Here is a 10634-nt window from a genome sequence, read left to right on the forward strand (position 1 = left end):
TGGGCTGGGGGCTGTGAGGCCTTGGGAGGGAGCCGCGGCTCGGTTGCCCCTAGTCCTCCCCTTTCGCTCCCTCGGGAGCGGGGCGGGCCGGAACGGACGAGGCCGCCGCCTGCGCGGCGGGGGCTGGATCCCCGTGGGGGAGATGGGGTCAAGCAGCGCTGCCCGAGGACGAGGGGGCTCCGCAGGCAGCTCCGCTCTTCAGCAGCGTCTTATGGGTGGCCTGGGGCTTCCATGAAAGCGAAAAACAAACAAAAAAACCCCCAGCAGGGATAAAAGCTAACATTCTTTCACTTTCGGTTACTTTCCTTCCTGGAAGATGGGGAAACTGAGGGAGCAGGCCACTGTCCAAAAGCTAATAATGCTGAGCTAGATAATAATGAACTAGAATCGTACTCCTCCCTTCGTGCACAAATGTCAACAGACTGCTGTTTTATTAGATATCATTTCTTCAGACTCCTACCACTTAGAGCAGAAGATGTGGAAGGCCTCTGGATGTTTACGTTGCATGTCCAGCAGGGCTGTTCTCACCACCTACTGTTTTTCTCCCACCCTAGCTTTTGCACTCCGTGCCTGCAGGAATGTCTTAAGCCGAAAAAGCCAGTTTGTGGTGTTTGCCGCAGTACCCTGTCACCTGGTAGCAGAGCTCTGGACTTGGAAAAGCAAATTGAAACGACAGAAACCACTTGCAATGGCTGCCATAAAAAAGTATGAAAGTATTTGGAAATTAAGTACATGACGTGTACTTACATGCTTGGCCGTACTGCTTAGAGGGAAATAAAGTGCTTGCTCTTCAGCTTTCTGCAGAATTGGGTCAAAATGTTTGTTCTGATAAGTGCTAAAGATATTTTATATAGGCAGCACCCGAATGTTGACATTCTTTTCATGGTTTTTTATTGTTACCTCTTCAGGAAGTGAATTTCAAATGAAAGACACTGATTTTTAAAGTAATAGTAAAATATTGCTTCTGAAGTCACTTCTGTGAGCATGTCTCTGTGGGAGGAATGTCGTAATGAAACAGTGGATGTGGGTTTTCGATAGTGATATCTTTGGCTCTTAATCTTTGGCTCTTAAACTTATTTGCTTTGTTTGAAATAGTTATGAGTCAAAGTTGTCTTATGGGTAGTGTATTCCATAGACTTATTGTTTGTTAGTGTCCTGCATGTTGAATGCTTGCATGGCATCCTTCCTGTCATTTCTTTTTTCTTTGTAAAGTTGGGCTTCTTAGCGTTAATTGAATGTATAAGAAAATATCTTAGCAGATGGCAAAGCAACAAGAAAAGCATAACTAGACGCACTAAGGTGAGGGTAACAGTTCAGTTAATTTCACTTTTTACTTCTGGGTAGCGTCTTCATTGTGTCTTCATTCCAGCTGCTAGAAAAATGTAGTGACTTGAATTACAGATTTCCTTATTGTAAATTTCAATTTTCATTAATGGGATTGAACAATTAGCAATGAATCTACACCAAGATCTGTACTAAAAGCCAAATTATTTTCCATACGCTGTCTCTTCTCCTTAGTGACCGGGTAAACTGGCTTTATATGAAGCATTTTTTTCTTAACCTATAGTATAGGTTAAGAAAAGTGAGCTGTCCTGAACAGTGTTGTATTTGTAAAATATTACAGGCAGCAAAGTTACAGCTTAACTAATCTATAATCTCAAAGCTTTCTGCCTCACCAGCCTGAAGTGTTTGGGTTTTCCTGCTTTAACACCGTCTGCAGAAAGCTGCTTTGTTTTACATGTTTACTACTGCTTAAAAGTGTAGAAGTAACTGCAAATAGTTTAAATTAACCTTGCTATGCAATTGTTGCCTGCACAGATGTATCTCTCAAAGATGCGTAGCCATGCAGCTTCTTGTTCAAAGTACCAGAATTATATAATGGAAGGTGTGAAAGCCGTAACTAAAGAACCACTTCACAACACCAGGTAACTAGCTCTTCTCTGGAAATACTTGTCTTTTTTTTTGTCACAAAAACAGGGCTGTTACTGATTAATCATGATAAAAATCTCAAATTTTTTTTCTTCTGAGAAAGAGTCCTTTTATCTTTAAAAAATTTATATTATGGGGTTTCACGCAAACTGTCGAATTTTGGAGTAAAAGTAGACTTTACCTCCTTGCTCAGTTTGGGTATTAATTGTTTTAATCCTTTCACATTGTTAAAAACTAAGCCTTAATCCTGCATCTGACTGTTCACAGGCGAGCTATTCTGCTTTCTACATAGTCCGTGCACTAGGCATCTTAAAGATCAGGGTACTCGGTAAAACTAGCTACTTCATAAATAAAAACTTTATCTTTCTGTCTCTTGATTGTAGTAACTTGTAACGAAGGGAAGTAGGAATCGATTGCAGTGCACTCATCTGCATTGTAGCATACTGGGCGGTACCCTGTGCATTTAACAAAAAAAAAAAATCAAACAAGGTGGTAAATGGCATTGATAACATCTGTAGAAGAGCTCTCATTATGTGTAAATATGGATGATATTAAGAGTTCCTTAAGCTATTGTTGGGAATTAAAAAGCTGATTCTTAAAATTAGCTTGTCTTAATTGCATAGAATAAGACTATTGCTTTAAATTATTTGTATTCTTAAGAGCTGGTAAGACAACTTTTGAGTATTAAATCCTAAAGCTTTTACTGTTAACTTTCTTGCAATGATAAATAACCTCTTTTTCTCCCCCCAACCAGGAACTTCCCAAATCGCTTTACCTTTCCTTGTCCATATTGCAGCGAGAAAAACTTTGATCAAGAAGGACTAGTTGAACACTGCAAAACATTGCACAGCATGGATGCAAAACAAGTGGTAATAAAAAGTCTTCGTGCAAGAATTGCAATAAAGTCTAGTCTTAAATCCCTTTGAAACAATGAATTAGAGACTTACTCTTGAAGTTAAGTACATATTTATAATTACTCCTGTTAAAGTCAAATGTGGGTATGCTGTTCATGCATTCAGCTTTTACATAATTTTGATGTTGGTTTTCAATACATTCTCTGGAGGTGACTAGCCTCTATTCCTGTTGCAGCTAGGTCACATCCTCCTTCCATATTTGAAAAATGGCAGACATTCAAAGTTAATTAGGCACGGTAACAAACATAAAATTAACAAGATACAGTTTCAAAAAAAAGGCATTTAATTTTCCCCTCTGCTGTTGTCAGCAAGAAGGTATTATAAACCATTGGGAAAAATGCTTGCAAAAAATAGCGTCTCATTCTAGTAATCTTTATCTGCTGATACTCCCTCTCATACAAAAGGAATTGCAAGACATGGAACTGAATTTGAAACTTTCATTTTTCTGGAAAGCTTTTTGGAATTCCAAATTATTTAGGAAAAAAGTGCCTTTTTTCCCTTGGAGAGAAGTGATCTTTGCAAAGGAGATCAAGGAAACTTTTCTGTTACTGAGAAATGAAGGCTGAAATCTTCTAAAGCAAACAGCTGTAGTCAATTCTGATTTTCAGGATGTAGAGAGAAGAGTAAGCCACTCCAGTTCAGAGGTCTAAGACTTGAATTCAAATTATTCGGGGTTATATGAGGCTTTTGTATTAAATGTCCCAGCAAACTAATTGACATCACTTTGCATATAGAATAGTGATTGTCACAAACCTCGAACTTCAATCTTCCATGCTGTCTTTGTCCTACTGTAAATGTTAAAGCACTTAACCGACGGGGCTTAATTGGCTTTTTGGGGTTTTTCTTGAAGGTTTGCCCAATTTGTGCCTCAATGCCATGGGGAGATCCAAATTACAGGAGTGCTAACTTCATGGAGCACCTTCAAAGACGACATCGCTTTTCATATGATACTTTTGTGGTATGTGTTTCCTCACCCTTGGAATACAGCCTGATGACTCTTAAAACCCAGCTTTTTTACATAGCCACTACTGTGAAATCTCATCCATGCGGATGGTATCATGAGAGAAATTGGATTATTGGCAAGTCAAAGGAAGAGAGAGCTTTTCTCTGTTTATTTGGTGTTGTATTAACCAGCATGGCTGTTGCAGTAAAAGAATTTCTGTACCCTTTGTTCATAGGATTATGATGCTGATGAAGATGATATGATGGCACAGGTTTTGATGCGTTCTTTGCGGGATAAATGAACCAACTAGAAGATTAACTGTAAAACCAAGCTTCCGTGAGGGGGAAATGCCCAGCATCCTCGCACTTCTCCCTGTACGTCCCAAGATGAACTCAGGCATCCAGAAATACGGAAGACTTTTTAATCCCTATCTCAGTTTCAAATCCTGGTTTGATATTTCTGTACCAGTCTCTTGTTAACATGGTCTATGCCATTCAACCCCGTCAGCCTAATTTTCTTACTTGCTTCACACAAAGCGTAACTGTAGGTCAACATGGAGGAGACAAATCTGTTTTCCTTTACCTATGCCTATTTCTTGGTTTCTTTTGCAGCTGTGTTCATTTGACTGTCTAAAAACAAAAACATACCAAATGGAATGGCCTGAACTAATTAATAAATCTCTCTCCCCAATCTCATTTACAAATCTTAAACGATAGTATGAGAGGTGTATTTGTAGCTCTGTTTTCCTGTAGTGAGACCTCTAGGTGCTAACTGTCATTGTCAGACCAGCTCTCATTTAAAGTGACCTATGATGCCTGTGACTTCATAATGGTTCCCAGTGTTTAAATTCTTACACGCAGCCTCTCAACTATATGGAAAACGTCTTCAGTATGAGTCTTCAAACTACAAACTTCCTTAGCAAATCTTTGCACCTGTGTAAGCAACTAGTTAAAAATATTTTAGTTCTATGCATGACTATTACTTTCTTCCATACTTTGACCGTAATTTGAAGCCTGGAAAATAAACTTTAATGTTGGTCTTAGTTAAAAAATGATGCATTTTAACTATCTTAGCAAATATTAATTATATTTGCTGGCTTTATGATTAAATTGGTGTTTTTGAAACTGGTTTTCGAGTGATTTTAAGCCTTATGCTGGTAGGGGAATTCAGAATTTTTTTTTTCCAATACCTCTGCTTTCTATTTAAAATTTTTGTATATATCCCTAGTTTTTCCATCTCTCAAGGAAGCTGGTAGCGAAACTTACTAATAATTCATAGCACTTGCATAACACTACCTTTCTGCATTACAGATTTTAACAGGTATTTTGAATTCCTGTTCTTCATTTAAATGTTGCTAAAGTAGCTGAAGCTGTACTTAGATTGTTTTCCATATAATATGTATAGTATGCAGGTATAGCTTTCAAAGAAAAAGTAAAATATAACCCAGAAAGCAGGATGACAATTCCAGTACATGGTAAATGGATACCCTATATTCAAGTCTGCACTTTCACTGTAGAGATTCCTTTTTAGTTTCACGTTTTCATTAGCTGCACAGACAAGATGCTGAGATCTAATGATCTAAGACACCTGACCAGAACTTGTAAATCACAGTAGTGTTGAGATGTCTAGTCTAATTTAAGCATGTTTAATTGGAGCAGTGGACCTGCATCACCACAGAATTGAGTACTAATTAATTTATTTGACCAGTAAACTTGATATCATTGCACTCTGCAGACTGTAGCATAGCCTTACCCTTAAAACAATGAAACGCGCCCCAGCTAAAACCTCTTGATTAAACTTCGTGTCCAGCCAGACCTCTAACATGTTTAAGTTGAACTTGGTTTTAGTATGTTTTTCCCCGACTCGGTGTGGGCTATTACAGACTCATCCTTAAGTATCTGCTCGGTGACTGGAAGCTCAGTCTTGGAGAGGGGAGGAATCTCATGGTACTGTGGAAAAAGTACTGTGTTTGGGGTTGGTTATTTTTAATGCTTGATCTGCAAAGAGATTACAATGTATTAGTGGTTGGATGGGGATTTCTGGGTTCTGGCTAGAACGCAGTTTGGCGGTACCCATTGACCGGAATCTAGATTTCTGCTACTATTCTAAGTGCACTTCCATGCAATTCTGATAAAATGTTTAAGGAGCAGTTAGAAGCTTCCGAGCAATTACTTTGTCATGTTTTTGACTTTTGAAGACAAGTTACAAATAAAGGTCATTTAATTTATAAAATCCTATCTTCGTGTCAACTCTCGTCATTTCTTCCTTGTGGTCCATACATTCCACTTCAGCACCTCCCTAAAAACGGTTCTTAGCAGCTGTGTAACGCTGCGGGGAGCACGATAGACATCGAGAAATGCAGAGGCTTCAACTTTTGGCTTCCATTAAATATTTTGTACTGGTTAGCTGCAACTTTATTTACAATCTTTCAAACAGTGGACCACGCAGGTTATGAAAAATAGTTCAGATCGAGTTCAGAGCAAGTTCTGCTAGAGCTGGCCAGAGTACAGCAGGTGCCATCTTGTATGCGAATACTCCTATAAGCCGCAGAAACAAACCCCTCCTAGAGTTTCGTGTTAAATCAGGAAGGTGTGACCGTCCAGCAGGGCTTTTCTGTTGAAATCCTTACAGCTCCCATAGCTTTAACTCCTCTGGCTGTGAAGTTTGTGATGTTTGCGTCCTTGCGTTGTCCTCAGTTTAGGTGGATCCAAATGAGGAGGTAAAGGCTGGCTGGCAGCAATGACCGGTCAGAAATTGCTCGTGCTGAGTGATGGTGCCCTAACTGTGCAGCCCCGTTCCTTGACTATACAACTGGGGTTTGATTTGCATCAATTATGATGCAAATGGTTATACAGGCTGGCAGCGATGAGGTGGCAGAGAGAAGTCCTGCAGTGATCAAAAGGGACTTCAGGGCACTGGGGAGAGTGGTGGGCATGGTGTTGTTGGGTTGATGGTTGGACTCGATGATCTTGGAGGTTTCTTCCAACCTTTAATGATTCTATGATTCTATGATTCTATGATTCTAATTTATTACTTGAGAGTTATGTCACAAAAGGTGCAGACCAAAAATACTGACTGGAAAATGCACGCTAGTTCTGCTTTTACTCACACGCTAATCAAAGTTAGAAGCAATGTCCTGGCACCTGCTAGCTTGGTAACAGCAGAATTCACAGCGCTGTTTTCTGTGCTGTGATGAGCATCCATAGAACCGCTCGGAGATAAACCTAGCCGTAGACTTCCACTTACTCTGGCTGCTGAAGAGCTTTGTGTCTCTATGCTGCTGACTTCATCAACTAAACAAATACAAACGTGTTTACACACGCTGTGCTGTCTTACTGGTATTTGCTGGTTGATTTAAAAAGACATTCTGGTGAGAGGCGTGTGTGTTCTGTGTATAGCCTTGCTTCATCTCATTTGTGTGCAGAAACTCGTGGTGAAAAAAAGCCTTATTATAGAACAAGCTAGTTTGGGCTTCTAAATCCAGTGGAATGTTACTGCAGAAGAGTGAATTACTCTGCCAGAGCTGCCCTCACCTCGTCAGCAACTGATCTTGTAGCCGCAGCAAATCCCAAGTGCCCATTGTTGGTGATAATGCAATCGGGCCACCTCGGACCTGTGAAATTCCCCGTGTCTGGCACGGGGAGTCAGCCTTAGGAGGATGATTAGCGCAGGGGGAGAGGGACAGAATGGGAGGAGACAAGCTTGCAGCTGAGCTATTTTTTTAAATGAATCTGTCTCCGGTCAAAGCTTGGCCTTAATAGGTCTGATAAATTGTTGTCAGCATTAATTGTCTAACAAAGGCACCGCTTCATCTGGAATTATGGCAATAAATCCCCCTGGTCTCCTTGCACGGGGGCAGGGGATGAGATCTTGTAAAGGATCCCCTCTATCATAGATCATTAATGGTATATTCTGGGTCCTCATGCCACCTGATTAACAAAGACACAGCAAATTTGCTTCAAGGCCTTTGGCCAGCTATACTGGATGGTCACTGGTAAGAGCAGCGTAAGAAGGATTAACCTCTCACGCAATACCAAGGCTATGTTAAGTCACAGAAAAGCAAATGAGGGATGTGCTCACAGTCCTAAAGCTTTTATTTGGTTTAAATACACTAAAAATGACAACAGGGCATTTGCCTGTTTTGGGGGTGGGTTTTTGTTTGTTTTTCTAACGCAGAGCTTCGTGTCACAGTTGTATTGGTCCATGCTTCATTCTTCAAAAGCAGCTCATTTTTTATGGGTAAACTACATTATTTTCCAGGTGATACAAACAAGGACTGTTGAAACCACCACGGAAACTTCCTTTTCCTTCCCCACTCCTTCCCCAAAACTCCAGAAAATGCTCAGCGCTTAGTGAAAATAAGTGTTGTCGCTACAGGCTTGGGTCTGTCTTCCAGTTCTTCTCACGTTTGTTCTGTCTTTACCTAGCACTCAGACACTGGGCTTTAAAAAAATAATACAGTGGAGCTTCTGGGAGCTGTTTTAGTACCCCCAGGCAATGAGGTTCCCTGCCATTACCTCAGCGTAGGGGAATAAACCCACCCTGGTGGCTGCAGCGGCTGCAGCGGTGCCCGGCACGGCGTGCGCCGACAGCAGAGGGAGGTCTTGCGTTTTGGAGAGAACGGGGCTCGCACCTCCCGGCCCTGCGCTCCTCCCCGTCCTCCTCCACCAGGCTCAGGGGCCTGCGATGGGCTCCGGTTTCACGGAGCTCCTCCGGTCTCGCAGCGAGGGTGCACGCCTGATCCCCACACCTCGCGGCCAGAACTTCCCTTTGCCCCATCACAGGCTCCCTTGGCGGCAGGAGCCTTGCTCTGCAGCAGGATATTTGGGATGCTTCACAGAGCCGTGGGGCCAAAGGATGTAAAAGGAAGAATTTGCAGCAGACTTGCCGCTCCAGAGGTGGTTAGCGTGTACCTGAGAGCTCCTTGGGCTAGTCCATGTGGGTCTGGGCCTGGAGCTGTGCCATGGGCTGGTGCAGGGCTGCTCTGACCACCCTGGGGCTCAGCAGCTGTGCTCCGCGGTGCTCTGGTGCAGGGTGGGAGGGCTGAGAAACCACTGCCATTTCCAGTCCGTGAATCATTGCAGAGCTTCCCCTCCCCTCCGGTCTCCTGCTCTCTGTCCCACAGCTTGCTGGCTCACGGGCACAGGCAGGTCAGGTCACTCTCTCCCTTGATCTGGATTTTTCCTCTAGCACATGCAAGTTTTTTCCACGCGCAGTGGTTGGAACAGATCTGATCATTAACATTTCTGAAAGAACAGAGGAGCAGGCTTTTCTTCTTGAAAGAAAACCACCTAGTTGGGTTCCTCGTACAAGTGTCCCCAACGTAACCACATCCGTGGCAGGTGGTGGAGCGTGGGGGGGCATTGGCAAGGCATCAGGGGAGGCACCTGCAGCAGGACCCGGGGCTGCTGCCCCCTGCACCGCAGGGTGCTGCACCTCTGGACCCCCACGAGAGATGGGGTGGACCTGGCCCCTGTGATTTGCATCCCCCAAGGCCTTTGGGGGCACATTTTCCCCCGAACCTCAGGCTGATCCAGGGATGAGTTGTGCAGATAAACACCTGCTGAAAGCCACGGGCAATTCTGCAGCAAAGGAGGGATGGATCCAGCTCCAGAGCACGTGGCTGCAGGGGGAGAGTTTGCAAACACGTCTCGTCTCTGCAGGACTGCGTGTGGCTGGTAGAATAAGCTTTCCAAGCTGTTCCTGCCCTGAGGAAAGACTGACAGTGAGCTCAGCCCCCTGCACTGCAGCCATGCCAGTGGAAAGCTTTGCTCCCCACTTCTGCATTTCATGTGGGTTGTGGCTAAACAGTAACGTGTGGTCAGCGAGGGCTGGCAGAACAGTGTGTGAAGGCTGAGTCACGAGTGGCCCGGCTCCACAGGCCCTTTTTTGAGTGGCAGGGCTGGCCCCTGGCCGGGAGGCATTCCCAGCAGGTCCCGTTCCTCCTCCTCCCGCAGCCGCCCGCCGCCAGCAGCTGTCTTGGCCTGGAGCTGAGCTGAGCGTGGCTCCTGCAGCAGGTGGCTGGACCCATGCCCTGAGCCCTTCCAACGGGGAAATCCCCACGTGAGCCGGAGGGACGGGGTGAGCTGGAAGCCCAGGCTGGGCTTTTTAACTGCCAGGCCGGGGGGACCGCTCCGTCTGTGCTCACCACTCCCCCAGCATCCGCTAGCAAGGCCGGGGCACCTTCCCGTGGGCACGTGTCCCCTGGGGAGCAGAAAGCCAAAAGGAGCGTGTGCCTCATTGGAGCTGTTTGACCCACACTGCCATGCCTGTGGGGAAGGAGTCAGGGGAAGGCAGGGGAAAAGAAAATCAGAGGGCAGCTTGCTAGGGGAGGCTGCGCTGCCTGAAACCTGCCCAGCAGAAAGGAGAAGCATGTCCAGGCAGGTGCCCCGACCCCTGACTGGGGGAAGGAGTCAGCAAGGGCCGTGCTGGATCCATCCCGCTCCTTCGCAAGTCATTGCCTCTGCTCAGAGGATTAATAACCTGCGGCGAAGCATGCTCCCCCCGCCGGGCTGTGTCCCAGCAGTGCTTAGGAGCAGCGGGACACGGCGGAGGCTTGTCCTAATCTGCACCGCAGTCCCCAGCGGTGGGGCAGGGGCAAGGACAGCCACGCGCGGGGGGGCCCGGGGATCACCCTCCCGACACAGCCCTTTCCTCCAGCCCCGCTGCTGCAGGTCTCCCCGGCTCGGGCACAGAGACCGAGGGTCCGTCGCATGGCTCCTTGCCCTGCTTCCTTCCCTTCGGAGCATCGGCTGGTCCCCGCGGGTAGCGCGGCACAGGGAAACACTCCGGAGAGAAGCCAGAAATGGCCCGTTCGTCGTCGTCGTCGTCAGCGGCGGCGGCGATTT

The 10634-nt window shown here is 45.2% G+C and overlaps 1 protein-coding gene across 1 annotated transcript in view; it reads left to right on the forward strand.

Annotated features, from left to right (window-relative positions):
* The window catches only part of RNF114 (ring finger protein 114), an 8499-nt gene extending 2483 nt beyond the window's left edge, over positions 1-6016 (forward strand). Inside the window, exons 2-6 of the mRNA XM_009326846.1 lie at positions 555-705; positions 1819-1925; positions 2684-2798; positions 3694-3801; positions 4022-6016. Of these exons, the coding sequence (XP_009325121.1) occupies positions 555-705; positions 1819-1925; positions 2684-2798; positions 3694-3801; positions 4022-4087 (547 nt within the window). The 3' untranslated portion in view covers positions 4088-6016. The remainder of the gene's footprint in view (positions 1-554; positions 706-1818; positions 1926-2683; positions 2799-3693; positions 3802-4021) is intronic.
* Positions 6017-10634: the final 4618 nt, after the last annotated feature.

This window comes from Pygoscelis adeliae, unplaced genomic scaffold (genome assembly GCF_000699105.1).
Source record: "Pygoscelis adeliae isolate BGI_AS28 unplaced genomic scaffold, ASM69910v1 Scaffold286, whole genome shotgun sequence".
Lineage (NCBI taxonomy): Eukaryota > Metazoa > Chordata > Aves > Sphenisciformes > Spheniscidae > Pygoscelis > Pygoscelis adeliae.